The 22,953-nt window shown below is 54.2% G+C and overlaps 3 protein-coding genes across 3 annotated transcripts in view; 1 reads left to right on the top strand and 2 right to left on the bottom strand.

Moving 5' to 3' along the window:
- FLT3LG (fms related receptor tyrosine kinase 3 ligand) overlaps nucleotides 1-6,159 on the bottom strand; it is a 16,897-nt gene extending 10,738 nt beyond the window's left edge. The window contains exons 1-2 of the mRNA XM_032323241.1: nucleotides 6,074-6,159; nucleotides 4,953-5,015 (exon numbers count right to left, since the gene is read on the bottom strand). Coding sequence (XP_032179132.1) covers nucleotides 4,953-5,015; nucleotides 6,074-6,108 — 98 coding nt within the window. The 5' untranslated portion in view covers nucleotides 6,109-6,159. The remainder of the gene's footprint in view (nucleotides 1-4,952; nucleotides 5,016-6,073) is intronic.
- Nucleotides 5,254-17,914, bottom strand: ALDH16A1 (aldehyde dehydrogenase 16 family member A1). The gene is made up of 17 exons (XM_032323237.1): nucleotides 17,797-17,914; nucleotides 13,108-13,210; nucleotides 12,594-12,720; nucleotides 11,914-12,092; nucleotides 11,750-11,827; nucleotides 11,315-11,496; nucleotides 11,076-11,228; nucleotides 10,416-10,601; nucleotides 10,096-10,191; nucleotides 9,753-9,889; nucleotides 9,466-9,571; nucleotides 9,246-9,376; nucleotides 8,801-8,968; nucleotides 8,315-8,516; nucleotides 6,522-6,707; nucleotides 6,074-6,196; nucleotides 5,254-5,536 (listed from the first exon to the last, which is right to left on the bottom strand). The coding sequence occupies exons 1-17, from the start codon at nucleotides 17,884-17,886 to the stop codon at nucleotides 5,375-5,377; spliced, it is 2,409 nt and encodes an 802-aa protein (XP_032179128.1). The 5' UTR covers nucleotides 17,887-17,914; the 3' UTR covers nucleotides 5,254-5,374.
- Nucleotides 17,835-22,953, top strand: PIH1D1 (PIH1 domain containing 1). The gene is made up of 10 exons (XM_032323247.1): nucleotides 17,835-17,947; nucleotides 18,831-18,924; nucleotides 19,283-19,349; nucleotides 19,921-20,100; nucleotides 21,144-21,205; nucleotides 21,293-21,374; nucleotides 21,810-21,939; nucleotides 22,152-22,227; nucleotides 22,580-22,723; nucleotides 22,827-22,953. The coding sequence occupies exons 2-10, from the start codon at nucleotides 18,835-18,837 to the stop codon at nucleotides 22,866-22,868; spliced, it is 873 nt and encodes a 290-aa protein (XP_032179138.1). The 5' UTR covers nucleotides 17,835-17,947; nucleotides 18,831-18,834; the 3' UTR covers nucleotides 22,869-22,953.

Raw genomic sequence — 22,953 nt, 5'->3', positions numbered from 1 at the left:
CCTTCTTCTCTAGAAGCGTCTCTCCTCTGGGTGTCCCTTGTAAGGACACTTGTCATGAGATGTAGGGCCCACTTGGATAACCCAGGATGATCTTTGCTCAAGATCCCCAACTTTATTATATCTGCAAGAACTGTTTTTCCAAATAAAGTCACATCCATAGGTTCCAGGGGTAAGAATGTGGACATATCTTTTGGTTGACCATTCAAACCACTAAGTTCTCACCAGGCTGTTTCCCACCTCTGGGCCTTTGCACATGCTCTCCTCTGCCTGGACTGCTCTCTAGCCACATCAGATCCTCATGGTCCTTCTGGATACAGTGCACGCACTCATCATCAGGAAGAACCAAATCACACCCACAATGAGATCACCACACACCAGTTAGGACGATCACCATCAAAAAGATGGAAGTGTTAGGGGGCCTGGGTGGCTCAGTCGATTAAGGTCTGGTGGCAATGTAAGTGGATGCAGCCACTATGGAAACTGGTATGGCGCTTTCTCAAAAAAATACTGTGAAAATAATAGAACTACCCCATGATGCAAAAATCCCACATCTGGGTATTTGTCCCAAGGAAATGAAATCAGTCTCTCAAGAGATATCTCTTTGTTCACTGCAGCCTCATTCACAATAGCAAGATAAGACCTAAGGGTCCACTGATGGATGGGTGAATGGAAAAAGAAAATGTGGTATACACACACAATGGAATCTTTTTCGGCCATAACAAGAAGGAAATCCTGCTGTTTGCAACGACGTGGATACATCTGGAGGATGTGATGCTTAGTGAAATAAGCTAGAGAAAGATGAATCTTGTAGGGTATCACTTATATGTGGAATCTAAAAAAGGCAATTCAGAGTGCGAGTAGTCCCAGCCTGGGGCTGGGGTGTGTGTGTGCAGGGGAGATGGGGAGATGTTGGTCAAAACTCACGAAGTTCTGAGGATCCAATGTACAGCATAGTGACGATAAATAACAATACTGTATTGGGGCGCCTGGCTGGCTCGGTTGCTTAAGCATCCAGCTCTTAATTTCGGCTCAGGTTACGATCTCAGGGTCGTGGGATCGAGCCCTGCATCGGGCTCTGCACTGGGCGTGGAGCCTGCTTGGGATTCTCTCTCTCCCTCTGCCCCTGCTCCCTCTCTCTCTCAAAAAATAATAAACTCTAAACAAAACCAAAAAATCAATACTGTATTGTCTATCTGAAATTTCCTAGAGGTTGATTTTTGCTTTGCTTTTGGGTATATCTGAATTTTGTTTCCAGTTTGATTAAGACAGTGTTTTCATCAGGCACAAAAAGGTAACTTTGTGAAGCGATGGGTGTGTCCATTAACTTGATCACCGTAACCATTTTACGATGTATGGGTATATTAAGTTACCATGTTCCATACACTTAAAAACCATGTTGTATATCTAAAACATATATAATCTTTCCTTGTCAATCATACCTTAATAAAGCTGGAAAAAAGCTTCAACACTCATGGCAACTTCCTCTGGAAGGTAGCCAACACACATCTTTCCCTCCCTCATACACACACACACACACACACACAAGCTCACGTAGTTTGGGTAGGGTGCCATCTCCGAGCACTCCACGTGCCCTGAGTTTCCTCTGTTATTATAGTACATGTCATCTTACCTTCTGTCTTCCAACCAGAGCTGAGCCTACCTCTCCTCTGCTCACACACCTTCTGTGGCTCCCTATTGCCCTTAGGACAAATTTCCAGCCCTTCTGCCACAGGGCCCACTTTCCCTTCATCTCTTCCCTTCACCCCCGTCCCCATAACCTTAATAAGATCCTCAGTCCTTAGCTCCAAATCCAGCCTGGCACGAGGGCTCCTCTGGGTCCCCCAGTGTCCTGCGTCCCCTCCACAGATGTACAGATTATGGGTTCCCAGCACAGGCTGGGAGCTTATTGGATTGCTGGGTCTGACTTTTCTTTGGGTTTCCAGCTTTGCCCTGCCAGGGCCAGGGACACAAGAAGACCCAGCAGATATGTCTCATCGCGTCAGGCCTGGCAAGAGTCGCTTCCAACCCTGGCTGGGTCACTGCGGGAGCTTGGCCAGCCCCTTATCCTCGCTAAGCCTCAATTTCTTCAACTCTAAATCGAGGGCTGAGGTGGTAAAAGAAAATATGAAGTCCCCTCCACATCTGTGCGTCTGGGAATCTCTTGCTTGGCTGTCCTTCCTTGTCCTTCCTTGCACCCTGCTGGGTGGGGGGGGGGAGAACCTCAGGCATGGTCACGTGACTCATTTTGCTCAATGAGAGTGAGAATGAGGACAGTGACAAGCGTCACTTCTGCGTGAGATTAACGGGGCAGGGAGTGGATCTTTAATGGCAGAAACCACATTGAATCCGGCTTCCGTCAGCCCAATTCATGTGAATCACGTCAGCAGAGCCTGCATGGCTCTGATGAACAGAGGGCCCCTGCCACCCACAATGGACAGCTAGTGTGAGCAACCAATGAACTTGTGGTTGACGACCACAGAGGTCTGGGGGTTGTTACTGCAGCAAAGCCTCGCCTGTCCTGTTACACCTGCCATCTCTGCTCCCTGCCCTCTTCACTTCACGTTCAGCCTGGCTTAGCTCCCTTGTCGCACTGAACAGATGCTTCTCGATTATTCATGTGCTTTCAGTCTATCTCCTCTTGCGGTGGGCAGGATACCTGGCCCCGGAGAGGTCCACTGGAACCTCTGATTGTTCCCTTGCATGGCCAAAGGGCCTCTGCAGATATGACTTTGTTAATTATCTTGAGATGGGGAGATTATCACGGGTTGAGTAGGTGTCGAGTGTCACCACAGATGCATTTGGAAGGGAAGGAGGGAGGCGAGAAGATCACAGTCAGAGTGATGCCATGAGAGAAGACTCGAGTGGCCACTGTTGGCAATGAGAAGTGATGCAGGGGGTGCCTGGGCAGCTCAGTTAAGCGTCTGTCTTTGCCTCAGGTCATGATCCTAGAGTGCTGGGATCAAGGCCCACAGTGGGCTCCTTGCTCAGTGGGGAGCCCCTGCTTCTCCCTCTGTCCCTGTTACCCTCCACCCCGCTCGTGCTCTCAAATAAATAAATAAATAAATAAATTCTTTAAAAAAAAAAAAAAAAGTGTTAGGCGGTCATGCACCAGGGAAAGTGATTCTCCCTCCCCTTGGGCTCTAGCTAGCAATGCAGTCCTGCTGACACCTTGATTTTTCTCTCAATGAGACCCACTTCAGACGTCTGACGTCTAGGACCCTAAGATAATAATACATTTGTGTTGTTTTACTTAAGCCACGAACTTTGTTACAGCAGTGACAGGAGCCTAATACACCTGTCTCCTGCTAGCACATGGGCTCCTGCGGCCGGTGGTCTCGCCAGCACCTAGAACAGCACCTCACTCACAGCGAGCGCTCACTGGGTATTTGTTGCCTGATTGGAGGCTGCACAGACCGGGTCCTCCTGCCCACCCCCCAGGACAGAGATGACTGGCTCAGAAGCCGAGGCCTGACCCAAGCTGGCCAATCAGATTTTCTCCCCCTGGAAACAGCCCGGACACTTGCCTGGGCTCTGGGCTGGGGGGTTGTGGACCTGGCTGGCGGTCACCTTCCACTGGTTAAAGCAACAGGATTACTAGGAAGGACACTGAGGCAGCCCATGGGATCCTGGGGGGAACTGTCAAACCACAGATGGGAACAAGAGCCTTCCAGGGACTTCCCTCCAGCTCTCTCATTCCTTTCTTTTCCAGACGTCCAGATCCTGGGAGAGGTAATTATTCTGCCCAGCCTTAGTCAGAACCTGACAGGAGGCTGGCTGCCTATTCCCATTTGCCTCATGACAGAATTAACCTCTAACAAGAAGCAAGCATTCACAAAGCATGTCCCGTGTACCCACCAGGTCAATCAGTCTGGTTGGAACTATTAGTCCCATTTTGCAGATGAGGAAACAGGCGCAGAGCAGTGAAGAAGCTTTCCTAAAGTCACATCGCTGTAAGAGGTGACAGAAGACAGGTAGGGACAGAAAACTCCAGAGATGGGACGCCTGGCTGGCTCAGTCAGTGGAGCATTGGACTCTGAATGTCAGGGTCATTGGTTCAAGCCCCATGTTGGGTATAGAGATTATAAAAGAAAATGAAGCTAGGGGCACAGGGGTGACTCAGTGGGTTAACCTCTGCCTTCAGCTCAGGTCATGATCTCAGGGTCTTGGGACCAAGCCGCGCATCAGACTCTCTGCTCAGCAGGGAGCCTGCTTTGTCCTCTCTCTCTGCCTGCCCCTCTGCCTGCACAAGATCTCTCTCTGTGTCAAATAAATAAATAAATAAAATCTTAAAAAAAAAAAAAAAAGAAAAGAAAGTTAAAGAAAAGAAAAACCCCAGACAGGGTACCTGGGTGGCACATGGTTAACCGACTGCCTTTGGTTCAGGTCATGATCCTGGAGTTCCAGGATCAAGTCCCACATCCGGCTCCCTGCTCAGCAGGGAATCTGTTTCTCCCTCTGAACCTCCCCCTCTCATGCTCTCTCTCAAATAAATGAATAAAATCTTAAAAAAAAAAATACTATTAAAAAGAAAAAGAAAGAAAGAAAAGCCCCAGAGATCAAAGAGAAAGAAGGAAAAAGAAAAGGAAGAAGGAAAAAAAGACCCCAGAAATCATGTGCCTCCAAGAAAGGACCGGTCCTGGTTCCTGCGTACTTTTGGTTTCTCCAGGACCTGGGGCCCCTCAGATGCATGTCTTGCCCTATTTTCTGTGGGAGGTCTCTGCAGCCTTCCAGAAAATTCCCTCTTATCCTAAGCTAGCATGAATGGGGTCCTGGCATCCCAAAGAATTCTGAAATGGGCATTGTGCCGGAGCCACTCAGATGGGTTCATGGGAATGGACGGTTAAAAATTCAGGAATTTTGTCAGCCTGTTTGTTGTTCAGTCATCTGCGCGGGAAATCTGACATGGTGGGAGCATGTCCCAGTTCCAACGGGAACCTGCGAGTGTTACTTACCAGGCCTTTATCCTACTCCCGAGAGCCACTGTGCTTTTACTCTGTACCAGCAACCCACGGATCCTGAAACGACGCACTGGCAGAGCAAGTCAAAGAGTGAGAGCCTTAGGATGGAGAAGACCCGGGGGAAAACAAGAGGCCCTGGGGTCCTGTCCGGGGCTTCTCAGAGTTCCCTTTATCTGTTTGACAAACACTGTGTTGTACCAGAGCCAGCCCACCCGGCGCTGAGTCTCTGAACTCAGATGGCCTCGAACAGACCAGAAGTTGCTACTCCCCCACTTCCTCCCCTCAGAAGCACAGCCAAGGTTGGTTAGAGTTTATTGGAGGACATGGAAGTCCTAATAAAAGAAAGTTCCAGGCTTCTGGTGTCTGTCAGAGTCCATCTCTCCTCTGTCCAAGGTGGAGCAGGAGGCACTCGGGCATCAGTCTCCCATGGGCAGCCACAGGGCCTTGGTCCGTGCTGCCCGCAGCCCCAGCTCTTGGCCTGCCCCCTGGGCCTCCTGATCCCAGGCGCGAGGGCAGCCCCGGTTCACCCACACCGGCTTCAGGTTTCCAGCTGAGGCCCACTCCACAAACTGGGAGCCCTGGCACGAGAAGAGGGGGATCAGGACTTCTGCCAGCTGGGATGCCAAGCAGCTGTGTCTTATTACTGAGGGGCCTGATGGCTTGACCTAGGCTCTGTTTCGACAATGCTCGGTCTGTAGTCCACAGATCTTCCAGATGCTGAGGGAAACAAGGCTGACCTTTGCGGCTATGGGATTTCCTCCCCATTAACAGCCCACATTGAAAGGAATGGGGCCTGGGTTCTTGGTGACAAGGAGTTCCCCTGTTATCATCAGGAGGGTGGACAGTGGGCCTCTGGTTCTGCTACTAGGGTGTGGTCCTTAGCAACGGGTCGTCCAATGAGATGAAGTTTTTGGGCCCTTGTTGCTATGTTCAGGAGATCCTCTTACTTAGCAACCTGGACTCTAAAAGGGCAGGCAGGACCTCCTAACCCGGTTGCCGAGGAGTCTGTGCTCCCTAGTAACTGGAACTCTAAGGTGGCAATGCCCTGATTCCAGAAAAGGGAAAGGCTGTCGGTGAGGTTCGAGATGGCAAAAAGACAGCAAAGCAAAGGGTACCTTGGCAGATCCAAAGTACCACAGGGCCTGGACATCCTGGTGCAAGGCCAGGCAGCGGGTCAGGTGGTCCCGGTCGCCAGTCACCACATTTACCAGGCCTGCTGGCAATAAGGCGGCCATATCCTAGGGGACAGTAGAGAGGATTGGGCGGGAAGGGAGTCAGATACCCGGAGGCAATAGGCTGGGTGAGGAGTGAGCATCAGCGAGAGCCCTTGGGGCTCCTGGAAGGAACGGGACGCAGGTCATGAGTGGTGAATGCTTGAGGCCTGGAAAGAACGGTCCCGGGGTGGATGAGCAATGCAGGCTTGGATGCAGGCTTGGATGGGGGCGGGGTGAGGGTTACCATGGTTACCAAGGGGGTGGGGTGAGTGCAAGCCCGGGGCACCTCCCATTCACCTGCTGCCCCAGGGGCTGCAGGGAGCTGCAGCAGGAAGTCGGGAAACTGTACCTGACAGACCTCCAGGGCGGGGATGGGACAGGCCCCGCTGGGCACCAGGACCACAGTGTTGCCATGGGCCAGGGCAGCAGCCAGCAGGGACACGAAGGCAAGCAGGGGCCACTCGTCAGGGCAAACAATGGCCAGCACGCCCAGTGGCTCCCGCAGCCGGAGCACCGGGCCTTTCAGCTCTGCCACCTGCGGGGACATGCAGGAGGTCAACGGCTGGGCACAGGAGCCTCATCGTCTGCCCCATTCCTCCTCTCCCCACCTTTCCTTTTCTGTAACAACGCCTATGATGATTCATTGGGTAAAAGTGCAGAGCCGACTGGAGCCAGGCTGTGGGCTCTGCCACTCACCAGCTGTGTGATCTCGGGGGAGTTACTTAACCTCTCCTGGCCTCAGTGCCCCATCTTTCAAATGAGCCAAACGGTGCTTCCCTCAGAGGTTTGTTGTTGAAATGAAATAAATTGTGTGCAGAGAGCTCAGAACCTGGCCCGTGGGTTTGTTTCTATGTGCATGTGTATAATTTTTTTAAAACTTTATTGAATATAATTGACATTCACTAAACTGCATGCATTTTAAAGGTCATAATTTGTTTTTTTTTTTTTTTTGAGTAACTTTATGCCCAACATGGGGCTTGAGCTCATGACCCTGAGATCAAGTTTTATACTCTACCAACTGAGCCTGCCAGATGCCCTCAAATCGCTTGAAACCATCACTACAATCAAGATAATGGACTTCACTCCCCCAAACCTCCCTGTGCCCCTTAGTGATCCTTTCCACCTGACTCCACCTGAACCCTCTCCCTCCTCAACCACCCCTCTGCTTCTGCTCACTACGGTTTGTCTTTTCTAGAATTTTCTAGATACAGAATTATATAGGCTGCACTGTTTCTAATTTGGCTTCTTTCACTCCTCAGGGTCCCTTTGAGATTCACCCACAGGACGCTGAGCAGGGTCCCGCTGTTACGGGTGAGGCACGCTTTGTTTGTTAACCTCCCAAGGGACGTTTGGATTACTCCCACTTTTTGTTTTTATTTATTATATTTATTTATTTGTTTTAAAAATAAACTCCAGGTGCCTGGGTGGCTCAGTGGGTTGAGGCCTCTGCCTTCAGCCCAGATCATGATCCCAGGGTCCTGGGATCAAGTCCCGCATCGGGCTCTCTGCTCGGCGGGGAGCCTGCTTCCCTTCCTCTCTCTGCCTGCCTCTCTGCCTATTTGTGATCTCTGTCAAATAAATAAATAAAATCTTTAAAAGAAATAAAAATAAAAATAAATAAATAAAAATAAACCCCATGCCCAAAGAGCGGCTCAAACTCACTCCCCCTGAGATCAAGAGTCACGTGCGGTATGGACGGGCTGGGCACGAGACCGTTTCCAGTCCTCAGCTATTAGGAATAATGTCATTATAAAATTGGGGCATAAATCCCATATGGATACATGTTTTCACTGTTCTCAGATTAAAACCTAGGAGTTAGGGGCACCTGGGTGGCTCTGTCTGTTGGGCTTTCAACTCTTGGTTTCGGCTCAGATCATGACCTCAGGGTCGTGAGATCGAGCCTCCTGTTGGGCTCCTCGCTCAGTGAAGAGCCTGCTTGAGGGTCTCCCTCCCTCTGCCCTCCCGCTCCTGCTCTCTCGCTGTCTTCCCGCAAGTCCAGCTCACTCCCACATCCTTGCTCTGACTCCCACCCCAAGCTGCCCTCGCTGTCTGCCGGCTCACACGACCCTCTCACCTGCAACACATGGCCCTGGGCCTGGGCACGGGCGCCCCAGGCCCGGCGCTGCCTGGCGCCCCTCTCACCTGCAACACATGGCCCTGGGCCTGGGCACGGGCGCCCCAGGCCCGGAGCTGCCTGGCGCTCAGCTTCACCTCCGCCTGGGCGTCCTTGAGCGTCACGCCATGCCTCTCCAGCCTCGAGGTGAGGGCAGACTCCCGGCGCTCCAGGGCAGCTGCGAGGGCCCACAGCAGGGTCGCCCGGGTCCCTGGCGACTGGCCTACCCAGCTGGGGAGAAGGGGACACAGTGCAAATTAGGGTCAGCTTTCTGGTCCTGGATCCTTCCAGATATCCCTCCTCTGTCCACAGCCCTGATGATGGGGCTCCAGGCCCCACAGCCTCACCTGCCTGAGGAGGGGAGTGAGGGCCATGACCCGTATCCTGTCAGCCTTGGGAGCTTGGACCTCATAGCCCACCAGTCCCAGACCCCATACGCCCCCAGCCCTTGGGGGTCTCAAACCACTCTTTCTAACGCCCCATTACCTCTGGGTTCTCCCACGTGACTTCCTTACCCAGGGGCAGCCTGGTGAGCAGCCTCCACAGCCCCTCGGACATCCTTGGCTCCGCCCTCAGCCACGTAGCTATGGAGATTGCCTTGCAAATCCTGGATGGGTCTGGAGCTCCGGGACCCCGGAGCTTGGAAACTACCGCCAATGAAGAGCCCATAGGGGGCTGCCGGGCTGGAGGAGGGTGAGGCGTGGGTGTGGGTCTTGGGGTCACGTCTCCTCAGACCCCATGCTCCACCCCGCTGTGCCTCTGGGAGAGCATAGTCCTTCATTCAGCAGAATGGGGACTCTCCTTAGAAGAGGGAGTTGGAGTGGAGCCACACACGGGGACCCCTCAAGACAGCTCTAATGAACCCCCCACTCCAGCCCAAGAGGAGCCAGCCCCAACCTCCCATCTCCCCTTCCCCACCCCGGGGGTATTCTGGGAGTTGCAGCCCCTGAGACAGCTCACCTGGGTCCTGTTTCAGTCCCTGCTGGCAGGGTAGAGGGGACAGAGAGGCCAAAGGTGTCATAGTTCAGATTCTCAGAAAAGTAAGACAGCCGGGCGGGGATTCCTGAGGGCCGCAGATACTCATACAGACCCTGGGGGAGAGGCAGTGTCAGAAGGACGCAGGAGAGGGCGTGCAGTGGCTGAAGGGGGTGACGATGGGGCGGAGGAGGGGCGCACTCACGTCGGGGCCCCCGTGCCAGGAAGACCCACTCTCCTTGCAGCCGCCTGTGGGCACCTGAGTGTTTCGCAGGCCGTGGGCATTGATCCAGACGGTGCCCATCTGGAGCCTGTGGGGAGAGAGGGGGACGGGAGCAAGAGTGGAAGGTGGCGGGGGGCCTGGAGTCAGGGAGGAGGGGTGGGCAGAACTCCAGAGAGAGGGGATAGAGACCTCAAGACTAAGAAAAAAGAGCAGAAGCTGGGCGCCCCCCAACAGGCTGCCCCCTGTGGCCCCCACAGGTGCCGACTGACCCCCAGCCCAGCTCCAGGGCCTGCCCTAGTCTCTCGCTCCACACACTGGCACTGGCTCCTCGGGGCGTCCCGTTGGCCACAGCAAGGGCCTCCTTAGCTGTGCGGAATGGGGAGGCCACGACCACGGGCCAGGGCACCTGGAAGGGGTGAGGATGGAGCTCAGGGGGCCCGGCCAGCTTCTCTCCCCAACATCCATTAGGGGAGCAGCTTCCAACTGTAAGCAGCCCTCGGAACCAGACCCAGGGGTCACCCCACGGGGGCCTCGGCAGGCGGAGTCTTGCTGCTCAGGTCTGGCCGCAGGTGGGTGGATGGAATAGGATCTCTGGGGCCTTGGAGGGCTCACCTCTGCCTGTGTACACGGGGAAGCTGGGGGTAGGTCAGAGACCAAAGTCGGGGGGAAGAACGGGCTGTCTGAAGGCACATCTCCAGCCTGGAACACCTGAAGAGAAGCGGATCGACAAGTTCACTTCTGGCGCCTCCTCCCTCAGATCTGGGAGTCCAGACCTCTAGCCCCTCCTCCCTCAGACCCAGGAGTCCTTGCCCCTTGCCACTCTTCCCTTAGACCTGGGAGTCCTCGTCCCAGCCCCTCCTCCCTCAGACCCAGGGGTCAGGTCTCCAGGTCCCTCCTCCCCTGGCATCCTGGAGTCTGTGCCCCTTGCTCACCTGTGCGCCCTGACTTTGGGCCTCATGCACATAGCGCTGGGCCAGGTCATGTGCGGCCACCCCTCGAGCCCCCATGTCCACGGCCCCATCCAGTCCTCGACCACCCCGAAGCCGGGCCATCCGCTCCTGGAGCCGCCTCATCGTCTCGTCCCACACAGACTCCTGGATGAGGAGCCTGAGTCCCCCCTGCGAGGGAAAGGGATGTCAGGGAGGGCAAAGCAGGGCCCACCTTTAGGGGACAGTCCCCCACAGAGGGTCGAGCCTTGCTCCCCCCACAGAGGAGAGTCAGGGAGGAGTGACTGGGGAGCCTAGACACTCACCAAGGCGCCACAGTCAGGGAGGGGGGCAAGTTACAGAAGAGGGTGACTCAGAGTGAAGACAAAGGTTGGAAAACTAGGGACATGCACACTCAGAAAAGTGCAGAGAACCTCTAAGAACAAGAGACATGAGCCCCTGCAGAAACAGGAGGGCCGGGACGGGGAGATCCAGAAATCTGAGGCGAAGAGGAGCCCTGTGTTCCTCTTGTGCTGGTGCAGAGAGAGAACGTGCGACCCAAAACACTGAAAATTACAACTGGTGGAGAGACAAGAGCCCCTGAGGTCTGGAGACGGACAGGCATGACCGCCAGGACTCAGGGGACCCTGAGCACATGGGCCTTACTGCGTTGCGGTCGGACCAGGCCGCATCCACGACACCCTCCACAGCCGAGTCCACATCTGCCGCCTCCGTCAGCACCAGCACCGACTCGGCCCCCAGGGCCAGGCCCAGCTCAGCACCCCTGCCTGCCAGGCTCCGCCGAAGGGCACGTCCTTCCTGCAGGATTCCCACCGAATTCAGCTGAGGGAGGGGCCTTCCGGCCTCCCAGCCACGTCCTGTCCCCGTCCCAGCCCCGAAGATACCTCGACGGTTCCACAGAAGGTCACCTTCTGGACTCTAGGCTGGGAGGCCAGGACAGGGCCCAGGGAGGCAGGGCCACTGACCACATTGAGGATTCCTGGGAATGAGTCTAGCTCCCCTGCCAGCTGGGCCAGGAGGAGGGGTGTTGGGGAGGCTGGTGGCACGAGGACCACTACAGTACAACCTGGAAAAGGTGGGTAGCTCAAAAACCCTGGATTCTGGGCCCCCAGTGCCTCCTTCCTCAGACCCTAGAGTCTGGGGCCCCAGCCCCTATTCCCTCAGACCTGGAGTCTGGGCCCCCAGCTCAGACCCAGGAGTCTGGGCCACCAGCCCTCCTCCCTCAGACCCAGCAGTCCAGGCCTTCAGTCCCCTGCTCCCTCAGACCCAGGGGTTCAGGCCCCCAGCCCCTCCTCCTTCAGATCCAGCCCATCAATTACCCACAGCCAGGGCTGGGCAAATCCTCCACATCATCTCAAGGAAGGAGAATGTAGGTGGCAAGATGAGACCAATCACTCCTGTAAGAATAAATAAGGGGACTGGGGCAGGTACTGCTAGGTCATGGGGGAGAAAGGGGCTGGGGGCCAGGACTCCTGCTTCTCACCCATGGGCTCCCAGCCTGCCAGCACCTCCTCCTGGGTGGACGCCTGGATGGCATGGTACTGGAGCAGCTGCTGGGCCAGTGGAACATCCCCGTCTCGAACCTCTCGAATGGCTCGCCCAGAAACCAGGGACTCCAGGGTCCATAGCAGCCTCTGGTGTTTCTGGATCATCTTGGCCAGCCTGCAGAGAAAGCCGGGGACAGTCATTTCCCTCTGCCCCTAAGTCACACAGTCCTGGAACACCCCCTGTGTACTTGGACTATAATCCCTACGATCTCCTGGGGGCATCCCTATCATTTGCCAGGGGTGGAGAGCACCCCCCCCCCAGAGATTTATGGGAAATGTAGTCCAAGCAATTGTTCTCTTAGAAAGTGGAAACTTTGTCTCTAGTTGCCCCAAATAAGAGAAAATGGAAAATGGGCATTGGGGTGGGGAAAATGGGAGGCTCAGTGAGCCCTGGGGCTATTCTGGAGAACAGAGCTTTCTCATATTAGCCCTGGTGTATGGGATGTTTTAGCTGCTAGAGGCTTGAGGGCGTGGAGCCCACAGGAGCCTTAGCATGCAAGTAATTCAGCGAGCTAGAGTTCTCGGGAAAGAGAGTCTCTGTTCCCACAGTCTCAGGTAGATGCTGGGGGATGGAGTCCTTCCCCACGTCCCGAGACCCACGCCTCAGCTGCGTCACCTGACTAGGTGCTGGGCCCGAGAGGCTCCAGGGAGTCCGCTCCAGGTATCAAACGCAGTCCCTGCTGCCTCCACGGCTGCCGCCACATCTTCAGCCTGTGCCTGGAGGCAACTGGCCAAGCTCTCTCCTGGGGAGATGAATGGAGGGATCCCAGATGGGAAGAGTGGGGGAGCCCGTGTAGAGCTGGAGGGGGCTGAGATTTCCAGAGCCCGGGCGCACCCCAAGGCAGGAAAGCTAGTCCCCAGTTCTGTGATGACTCTGTTGGTCATTGCTCTGACTGTCTCCCATAATCAAGGAAGGGATCTTAGTAGAGAGTGACTTCAAGAAGCATCCACACGGGCTTGGAGCAGTAATTAGAATGACCATTACCAGAAAGAGCCAGAAATCTTGGCTTTCCCCCACTGGCTATACCCTGCCCTCAGAGCCCTGAGCAAAGGGAATGGGGCATTGTTGTCGGTCCAGCTGGGGGTGTAGATGCCTCTCCCTCCCATAGCAGCTGGGGGACACCTCATACCTGTGATGGGATCCTGGCAAGGCACTGAGTTCCTGTGTTCTGGCTTCAACCACTTCCCGTTTACATAGTGACCCAAGTGTCGGTCCTGGGTGTCCAGCCAGGCCTGTGGGAGATGAAGACAGTTCGGAATGGGGTCTGGAGGCAGCTGGGGGAGCTCAATCCCTGCCTAGAATCCTCTGGGAGAGGACACCTGCACCCCTCTGCCCCCCTGCTCATTCTTTTCCTGTGTAGAAGGAAAATAATCCCTAAACATAAGATACATTATAACCAAAAACTCATCATGTTAAGCATTGTAAAGGATACAGTTCAGCAGCATTTAGGACATGCCACCATCACCAGGATCTCCTTCTAGAATACTTCCAACCCCTTGCAAGGAAACTTTGTTCACACTGGGCAGTCACTCTTCCCTCCCCCTGTCCCTAGCTTCTGGCTACCACTGATCTGCTTCCTGCTTCTGTGGATTTGCCGACTCTGGATATCTCACAGAAAAGGAACCTTACAATCTGTGACTTTTTTTGCCTGGCTTTTTTCGTCCAACACCCTGTTTTTAGGGGCATCTGGCTGGCTTGGTCCATTAAGCATCTGACTCTTGATTTTGGCTCAGGTCATGATCTCAGCATCATGAGATCGAGCCCCGCACTGGGCTTCGTGCTGGACATGGAGCCTGCTTGAGATTCTCTCCCTCAGTCTCTCCCCATCTTCTCTCCCTTTTTAACAACAACAACAACAACAAACTTATTTTTTTTTTTTCTTACACGCCTATACAATATTCCATTTCTGGATAAGCCACATTTTGTTTCTCCATTTATCACCAGTGGATGCGGGTTCAATCTGTCTCTGCCTTCTAGTTATTGTGAATAGCGCTGCTTGGAACATGCACACACAAGTTTTTGTTCCATCACCTGACTTTACTTCTTCTAGGCATGTGGACCCAGGAGGGTCACAGGTCAACTCCACCAGTAACTTATGGAGGAGCCCAGCAAGCTGTTTCATGTTCTCACCAGAGATATACGAGGGCTGGCCTACTGACTTTGCTTTTTTTTTTTTTTTAAAGATTTTTCTTTTTTAAAATTCACTGGACAGAGAGAGAGAGCATGCGAGCCAGCACAGGTGTGAAAGCTGGAAAGAGGAGGAGCAGAGGAAGAGGGAGAAGCAGACTCTCTGTTGAGCAGGGACCCATAACTGGGGCTCGATCCCAGGACCCTGGGATCAACCTGAGCTGAAGGCAGTCGCTTAAGCCACTGAGCCACCCAGCAGCCCCTGTCCTATTGACTTTGAAATGTGGCTTAATAAAACCCTTTCTCCTCCATGGAGAAACGACCTGGGCGAGCTTCCTGTTTCTCAGGAATCCTAAGATAATTCCACAGCACCACCAGGCAACAATGACTCCTGAAGGATCTACCACACCTGCCTGGGAAAACTGTGAACACTCCATAGAAATCCAACAGGAGGCCCGAGCACTGGGGCTTTCTGGAGCATCCTATGTTCCTGAGATTGGGCGCAAACCTTGTCACAACCCTGGAGGCAATGCCCGCGGAACTGTTATCAGGCAGTAACGGGTTCTATTTGGAAGGCAGGGCGGCTAAGCCAGGTGGCTCCTGTACCCAGCGGCCATCACTTCAAGGGGCAGCTCGGACCCCCGCTGTAGACACAGGCTTACCAGGTGCAACTTATTTGGCTGCGATGTGTCTACCTGAGCCCAGGGCAGAGCGGAGAGGCACTACAAACGGGACAATGTGGCGTGGAGTCTCTGGGGCTAGGAGACTGAATCTTGGCTCTAGTATTTATTGTTCAACGTCAGCCGGGGTGTAACAGTACTTTGGCCATCTGGAAAATGGGGATAAGCACAGCCCCTCGCTACTTCACGGGGCTGTGGCAAGGATTAATTAAATGCATCAATGCACATTGTACACTCAGAGCAGTGCTAGGTAGGATTTCCTCTTAATCTCACTGCACCTCGCCTTCCATATCTGCACCATGTTTCTCTCCCTGGTCCTGCCTTCCCTAGATCCTGGCGAAATCCCAGACCTGCTTTCCACTCTTTCCTTCTACAACTGCTCTCTTCTTCTTAGCATCCCAAAGCCACATTCTCCCGATTTTCCTCTTACCCTGCCAACTGGCCCTTCTGCTTTTTCTCTGAAGTCAAAGGGTGAGTCAGAAGTTTCCCACTCAAATACCCCCAGGGAAAGACACATTTTGGAAACAGCTGGAGGTGCACGAACATGAGCTGGGCATTGGATGATATTAAGCAATGAGCGCTGGGATGCCTGGGAGGTTCAGGTCATGATCTCAGGGTCCCGGGGTCAAGTCCCGCCTCAGGCTCCTTTCTCGATGTTGAGCCTGCTGCTCCCCCTGCTTGTGCTCTCTCTTTTCTGACAAATAAATAAAATCTTAAAAAAAAAAAAAGTGACCGCTAATGTGAAGTCTGAAAAATGGCTAGGTGGGGTTGCCTGGGTGGCTCAGTCACTGAAGTGTCTGACTCTTGATTTTGGCCCAGGGTTGTGAGATTGAGCCCCTTCTTGGACTCTGTGCTGGGCGTGGAGACTGCTTAAGATTCTCCTGCCCCTCCCCCTGCTTGCACGCTTGCTGGAGCACTCTTGCTCTCTCTCTTAAAAAAAAAATAAATTAAAATGGCTAGGTGATTATGTTACAAAACTAGTCTTTATCTGTTAGAAATGAGAATTCAAATATTTCTTGGAAGCTAACAGGACATCGGGGATTTAAATCGTTCCAGAAAAAAGAGAAAACAAAAGAATGCAACACTGGACCACATGTCTGGCAATTCCTGAAGCTGAGGGATAGGTAAGTAGCAGTATTAAGTATTCTGTGGAAGTTTGCAATCTCCACCCCACCCCACCAACCACCACCCCCCACCCAAGAAAAACAAAACCATAAAAGAATGTCCACAGGGCCCTGGGAAGTCATGTTAGTGTGAGAAGAGGGGCTGGTGGAGATTGGGAACTCATAACTTGTCTAAAGAGACAGTCACTATTGAATCCAGATGATTTTTGTCAGGGAATGTGAGCCAAACATTGCCAAATTTGGGGTTTTTATTTTCAAAAGAAGCTGGACTCCTCCTGGATGTTTACAGGGAATGAGTTGACCACTAATTCACATTTTCAAAAATAAAATGCAGGCCAAAGAAAACAGTTTGTTGGTTGAGTCTGGCTCACACATTGGAAGGTTGAGACTTTTGCTTGGGAGGCGGTGGGGGAACCATGGGCTGTGGAATCCTAGGGCTTAGGTTCAAATCTCAGCTTCGCCTCTTTTAAACTGTGTTAACAGTGGGCAAATTACATACCCTTTATGCCTCCCTGTGCTATGCCTCCCTGTGCTATGGCTAAAATAATGACAATAATCCCCTCTCACAGCTGTTCTGGGGATTAAATTAGATCGCACTGAGCACAGAGGCTGGCACAGAGAGCTCCCAGTGAATATAAGCTATGATTACTATTATTCCTATGATTACTATTAGCTATTATTGCTATTTCAGTATATTCCATCTCTAGCCAAGCTCCAAGTGTGGGAATGCTCTGTCCTCTGATCCAGATCCTCACTCCCTCAGTTCAACTATCTTTCCACATTGATGACTCCCAGGTCCCTGTCTCCAGACCTGAAGGCTTGGGCCCAAGTAGCATTTGATGCCTTCACAAGGCCAAGGCTGTCCAGGGTCCCTCACACTCTCACCATGTGATAACCAAGCTCAGGCCTATCCCCGAAGCCCCAGTCCTCCTGGGTTCACCACTAGTGGTGGTGGTGAGGGGTGGGGGAGACACGACAACAAAGACAGCCAAACCCCAGACACTGCCTTGCCCTCTCAACTCCTGACACTGGTCCTCCTATATCTCTGCCTCATCCCCTCCTATCTATCTATCCACTTCCACAACCCGCTCCAGGCTCTGGCCTCATCTTCCACTTGGACCACTGTCTCAGCCTAAGCTTCGCATTCCTGGGTGCTAGAGACCCTGTGGGATGAGGAGAGCCCCATGGGAGGAGTTCTGAGGAGCCTGGGTAATTATAGAATATGCGAGGCACCCACAGGAACCACAAGAGGTTCTGGGGGACCCCGAGGGATCCCAGGACGACTTGAAGGGACGCTTTAGAATCATGGGAGCCCCATGAGGGTATTCTGAAAGGCTGTAAGAGATTACAGTTAAGTTCTGAGCTATCCTGGGGTTCCCAGGATCCTAGGAGCTCCGCAATGATTGATGCGGGCCCTGAGAAATTACGGGGGACCCACAGGAGTTCGGCGGGGTGGGGCTCAGAGAGCCACGCAAGCCACAGGATGTTCTGAGGAATCACGGGAAGTCCATGGAGATTCTGGGGGTCCTTGGAAGATCAGGGGTGCCCTACAGGAATTCCGAGTCCCTGGGATTCAACGGAGGTCCGGGAAGGGGAGTCTGAAGAATCACAGGAGGCCCTTTGGGGGCTCTGACGCATCAGGGAAACACTGCCGCAGAGCGGAAGTAAGAGACGGCCTCCAAAACAAGAGAAAAGACTCAAGGGTTAAGAGGCAGCAGCCGCAAAGGCTCAAGGGAATGCCCTTCAAGGGTGGGTCCTAAGGAGTAGCCAGAGTCACGGGAACCGAGAAGGGCGGACCTGCCGCGGTGGATCACGGGAGTCCGCGCGCCAAACAAGACCTGGAGGCCTGGGGAGGGGGATGGGCAACAACGAACGGCAGGCCCTCACCAGTGCGCATGCGTGGCTCTCAGGCACGGGTCCGTACTCCAGCGTGGCGAAGATCTCTCGGGCGCTGGGCCTTGCACGCGTAGCAGCCATCACCCTCCCGGGCCGATTTCCACCAAGGAGTGCCGGGTGCTCTACCCAGAGGAACCTTGAGGTCGAAGGGCGGCACCGCCCCCTCTAGTCCAGGGGGCGGGACTACGGGAGATAGAGCGTAACCCCGCCTTAGACCCAGTGGCCCCGCCCACACGCTCCAGCTGGCAAGGTGGTTTGGAGCATGCGCAATCCTCAGAGCGAGGCGGGGTTGGGGACGGGGACAGGACAAAAATGTGTGTGTCTTGCAAATAGGAAGGCTCCAGATTTAGAAGCGTGGCTGTATTTGTGTATCTCCTTTCCACCCTGTTCATACTGAGGGCAAGGAGTTCAGCTTTTAGTCCGAAGTAAATTTACTAGAGAATCGACTCGAGCTCTGGGACGAAGCGATAGTTTAGAGGTCAGAAGGGAGTCTTTTAGGATGGACGTTTAAATTAAGGTTTTGAGTGTGCCGGTCTGGACCCAGAAGCTTGGCCAGATGTAGCCGGGAAAGAGGAGAGTTACCGCTTTAATCGACCCAGGAAGTGTAGCATTCGGAAATTAGGTTCAGGGTTTAAAGTTTTGATTGGTTGAAGTGAGAGGCGTGGCTCCAGCCTTAGACTATGATTGGCCGGAACGTAGTGGGGTTCCCGGATTGGTGTCTGAGCGTTTGAGGGGGACGGAAGCGTGGTCGGCTGAAGTTCTTGGTTACAGAGGCTGGGAGTGTGGCTGTCGTATACACGTTCGGCACACAGGACTTAGAGAGCATCTAGAACTGTTGTCTCCAGCAGATTGGACAGCCGTGTCTGGCATGAGTGGAATTGTCTCAAGCCCAGATTCTTAGATTTCATACAGAATAGTGGGTGTCGGGCAGCAGGCCACGGAGTTCTGATCCTGGCCAGGGTCCCTCCCCGCCCCTCGCCCCGCGCACGTCGGTGTTGCTGAGGACGCCTAGGTCTCTTCTTCAGGGCCATGGCGGACTCGAAGCTGCTGGTGCCGGAGCTAAGCGAGGCAGAGAAGATGGGCTCTGAGACCTTGCGTTTCGAGAAGCTGCTGCTGCAGGTGAGGACTGACCGACTCCATGGTCCCTGGGTATTCGGGGGATTTGTGTGTGTGTGTGTACGCGCGTGTTCACGCACACGTGTATGTGCACACCCAAGCGTGCTCAGGGATGGGACTACATTCCCAGAACGCACTACATGGAATTGTAGTTGCTTAACTCCCAAGTTTTCTAGGCTCTGGAAGAAATGCAAGTGGGGTTGGGGTTGTTCTTAGCGGTCCTCAAAGGAGGAGCGGGACATATTATGTCCTATTCTGTGTACACCTCATATGCATAAAATTTCTCGACAAACCTTTGAAGAACAAAGGAGGGTCTGAGGCCCAGACGCCAGCATGAAGGTGGTTGTTTTCCTTCACACAGGCCTCCAAGGAGCTCCAGCAGGCCCAGACAAACAGACCAGAATCTACACAGATCCAACCACAACCTGGTGAGAAAGGCAGAAACCCAGAGAGAGGGGGATAGAGTTGCAAAGAGAGTGGACAGGGGCTAGGGGTATGGGACACAGAGATAGGAGGCAGGAGAGAGGCACAATAATGGGAGTACACAGGCCTTGGCGGGGGTTGTGACAGAGATCCAGAGAGAGCAGGGAAGGGACTAAGATCTAAAGAGAAGAGGAGGACAGGCATGACTAGGGGGAGAGAGACTCAAAGATAGAGAGTTACAGAGGAGGCGCCTGGGTGGCTCAGTTGTTAGGCACCTGTCTTTGGCTAGGGTCATGGTTCCGGGGTCCTGTGAGCGGGCCCCGCATCGGGCTCCCTGCTCAGTGGGAAGCCTGCTTCTCCCTCTCCCACTCCCCCTGCTTGTGTTCCCTCAAATAATAAGTAAAGATAGAGAGTTACAGATTCCATGGGTGGGGCGGGGAGCAGATTCAGAAAGCAGAGGACTGATCAAGAGAAGGGGACAAAGAGGGGACAGATCAACAGAGACTGAGGAGGGAATGAATGGAAACCCAGATGTATGCAGAGGCACACACCTCAGGACAAACCTACTTCCACCAGGTTTCTGCATAAAGACCAACTCCTCCGAAGGGAAGGTGTTCATCAACATCTGTCACTCCCCTTCCATCCCTCCTCCGGCCGACATGACAGAGGATGAGCTGCTTCAAATGCTGGAGGAAGACCAAGCTGGATTTCGCATCCCCATGAGTCTGGGAGAGCCTCATGCCGAACTGGATGCAAGTCAGTGCTCTTGGAGGACCCAGGGATCTAGCTCCCTAGGTCCTTTCTTTCCAAGATCCAGGGCTTGGGACCCTCCTCCCTTAGGACCCAAAAATCTGGCTCTCCTGTCCTTATCCTTTTCTCTGTGATATATGCCTAGCCTCCTGGGCCTCCACTACCTGCTACACGGGGTGGTCCTGGTCCTGCCCGCCTGGCTAGGCTGGCCCTTCTCCCTGCCCTACCCCATGGTGAGGGAGCTGGGCAGGTGTCCTCATTAGCTGGCCAGACCAGCTCTCACATCTTGTTCCTGTTTCCTTCCTCACCCTTCTCCCCGTGTCTCTATCTCTCAGCCTTGTCTCACCTGTCTCTGTTGAGTTTCTTTCTCTATATGCTTGTCTTTCAAATCACATATGTTCCCCTGAAGCCTCCTGGACCACGTTTTGGGCAGTGCCCTGGGGAGGAGGGACTGATAACCCAGAACTTGCCCTTGAGACACTCCTAGTCTTAGGCGACGGTGGTGGGGACAGATGCGATTGCAATATGGTATGATTTGTGCTGCTCTGGCAGGTGTAGGGGGGGTTGGGGGGTGGGGCGAAACCTTCTTGGAGGAGGAGGTGTCAGATCTAAGATGTCAAGGAACTGGAGGAGTTCATCGGGCCAAGACAGAGAAGAGGGTTCTAGGCAGAGGGGAGAGAGGAGTCCAGAAGCTGGAGAGTGATTGAATTGGATTGATTGGTTCGGTCAGTCATCGGGAGAGACTGGAAGAAATTTAAACGGACCAGGTCCCCAACAGAGAAGTGAGCTTCTCTCCAGGTGGGAGGAGCAGACCATACAGGGTCTCCAGTGCCACGCGGAAGGACACGTACCTTCGTCTTGGGGCTGGGGGGCTTTGTAAGGGCTGTGTGCAGGGAAGGGGCAAGGTCAACGCTGGGATGTGGTGGGAAAAGACACGAGGGGAAGAGACGAGGGTGGTGCGAGTCTTGAGCCATTACTTTCTAATTGTCTCCGGGTCTCTCTGGTTCTTGCGGCTGCTGGCCTTTATTGGTTTTGCCTTGTCCCCACAGAAGGCCAGGGTTGTACCGCCTACGACGTAGCCGTCAACAGCGACTTCTACCGGAGGATGCAGGTTGGGGGCGGGGCTGCGGGTGAGGCCTGGGCCGGGGCCTCTCCCTCCACCCGGAGCCCTTCCGCAGTCTCCCTCTCTTACTCCTAGAACAGCGATTTCTTGCGAGAGCTTGTAGTCACCATCGCCAGGGAGGGCCTTGAGGACAAATACGGTCTGCAACTGAATCCAGGTGAGGGGCGGGGCCTGGGCCAGCGGGGACTAGATGGGGGGCAGCAGCTTGGGGACAGCCCTTGGGAATGGTGGAGCTAGTGTGGGCAGGGATTTCCTAGGTCCCTAGGCTGTTGATTACAAGGAGAAGGCGGGGATTCCCGAGGTTGGGGGCGGGGCAGGGGCGGGTCGTATCAAGAAACCAGATGAGGGGCGGAGTCTGGATAGCCAAGGGGTGGAGCCAGTTGCATCTCTAGGCGACAGATTGCAAAACAGGTTGGGTAGAGTCGGGCTAAAGTGGGCCTATTTCCTAAAGCCAAGCTTGGGGGTGTGGCCGGACCCCCGGCTTCCTCCGAGGGGCGGAGCCTTTCCCCTGAGGCTCTTGCTGTCAGGACTCCTAAGGAAGCAATGGGAATCCCAACCTTACCACCTTTGACCCCGAGCTTCCTACCCGCAGAGTGGCGCATGCTGAAGAATCGGCCTTTCCTGGGCTCCATCTCCCAGCAAAATATCCGCTCCCAGCAGCGTCCTCGGATCCAGGAGCTGGGAAACCCGTACACCCCTGACTCCCTGAGACCCGAGGAAGGGTGGGCCTTCGATGGGTTCTCTCTGTCACGTCTCTCCCTCCCCATAGGAAGCAGTGTCCTGGGGGCTCTGGGAACCCAGAGAGGGGAGAAGCAGCACTCCCACCCAGAAGGCTCCCTGAGGCAGTAGGGCTCAGAGGCGGGAGAAAGGAAAGGATGAGCCCTGGCGAGGACCTGGTAGGTGCTCCTCAGTTTGGGGTTTTGTTCTTCCCCAGCCCGGAGAAGCCACACCTGAGCCTTTGGCTGGAAGCCCCTGACCTCCTCTTGGCTGAAATTGACCTCCCCCGACTGGTGAGTGCACGCTTGACCAGAACCAGAGAAAGGTCTGGAAGGGTTAGGATTTCTGAGGGGGAGTGAGCGGGGCTCGTTGCCAGACCTGTGGGAGCCTGGTTAGCACTGCCCCCTGAGTATAGCTGCCTGCCGTGGGTCCTTCAGGCCCACTTTGGGAGCTGTCCTGAGGGTGCTCTGGTCATTGTAAGTGCTCAGTCACGGGGACTTGTAATTATGGTCTCTCATCTTTTTCCTGGAAGGCAAGACCCTTTTCATATGGTATCCCAACACAGGAGCCTTTTCTCCCTGGTCCCCGTGATTATTGCCCTGTTGCTGGGAAGGGAAGGGTGAGCTTATTTCTCTCTATTCCCAGGACGGAGCTCTGGGGCTGTCACTGGAGATCGGGGAGAACCGCCTGGTGATGGGGGGCCCCCAGCAGCTGTACCATCTGGATGCCTATATCCCCCTGCAGATCAACTCCGAGGAGAGCAAGGCAGCCTTCCATCGGAAGAGAAAGGTACCTGGGGAGATGGGGGAAGTGTGCAGGGAGTTGGGGCACTCTGGGGGGCCAGGACTCCTTGTCCCGAATCCTTATTCTGTTTTTTCCTGTCTCTCCTCAGCAACTGATGGTGGCGATGCCCCTTCTGTCAGTGGCTTCTTGATTGGATTTCTTTCTGTGCTTCCAAGTGGAGGAAGAGGCTGGTGGGGGGCTTCTCTGAAATTGAAATAAAAGATTTTTGCCTTTGT

Source organism: Mustela erminea, chromosome 19 (genome assembly GCF_009829155.1).
Source record: "Mustela erminea isolate mMusErm1 chromosome 19, mMusErm1.Pri, whole genome shotgun sequence".
Classification (NCBI taxonomy): Eukaryota; Metazoa; Chordata; class Mammalia; order Carnivora; family Mustelidae; genus Mustela; species Mustela erminea.
The sequence above is the reverse complement of the archived record's forward strand: the minus strand, read 5'-3'. Positions and strand labels throughout refer to the sequence as shown.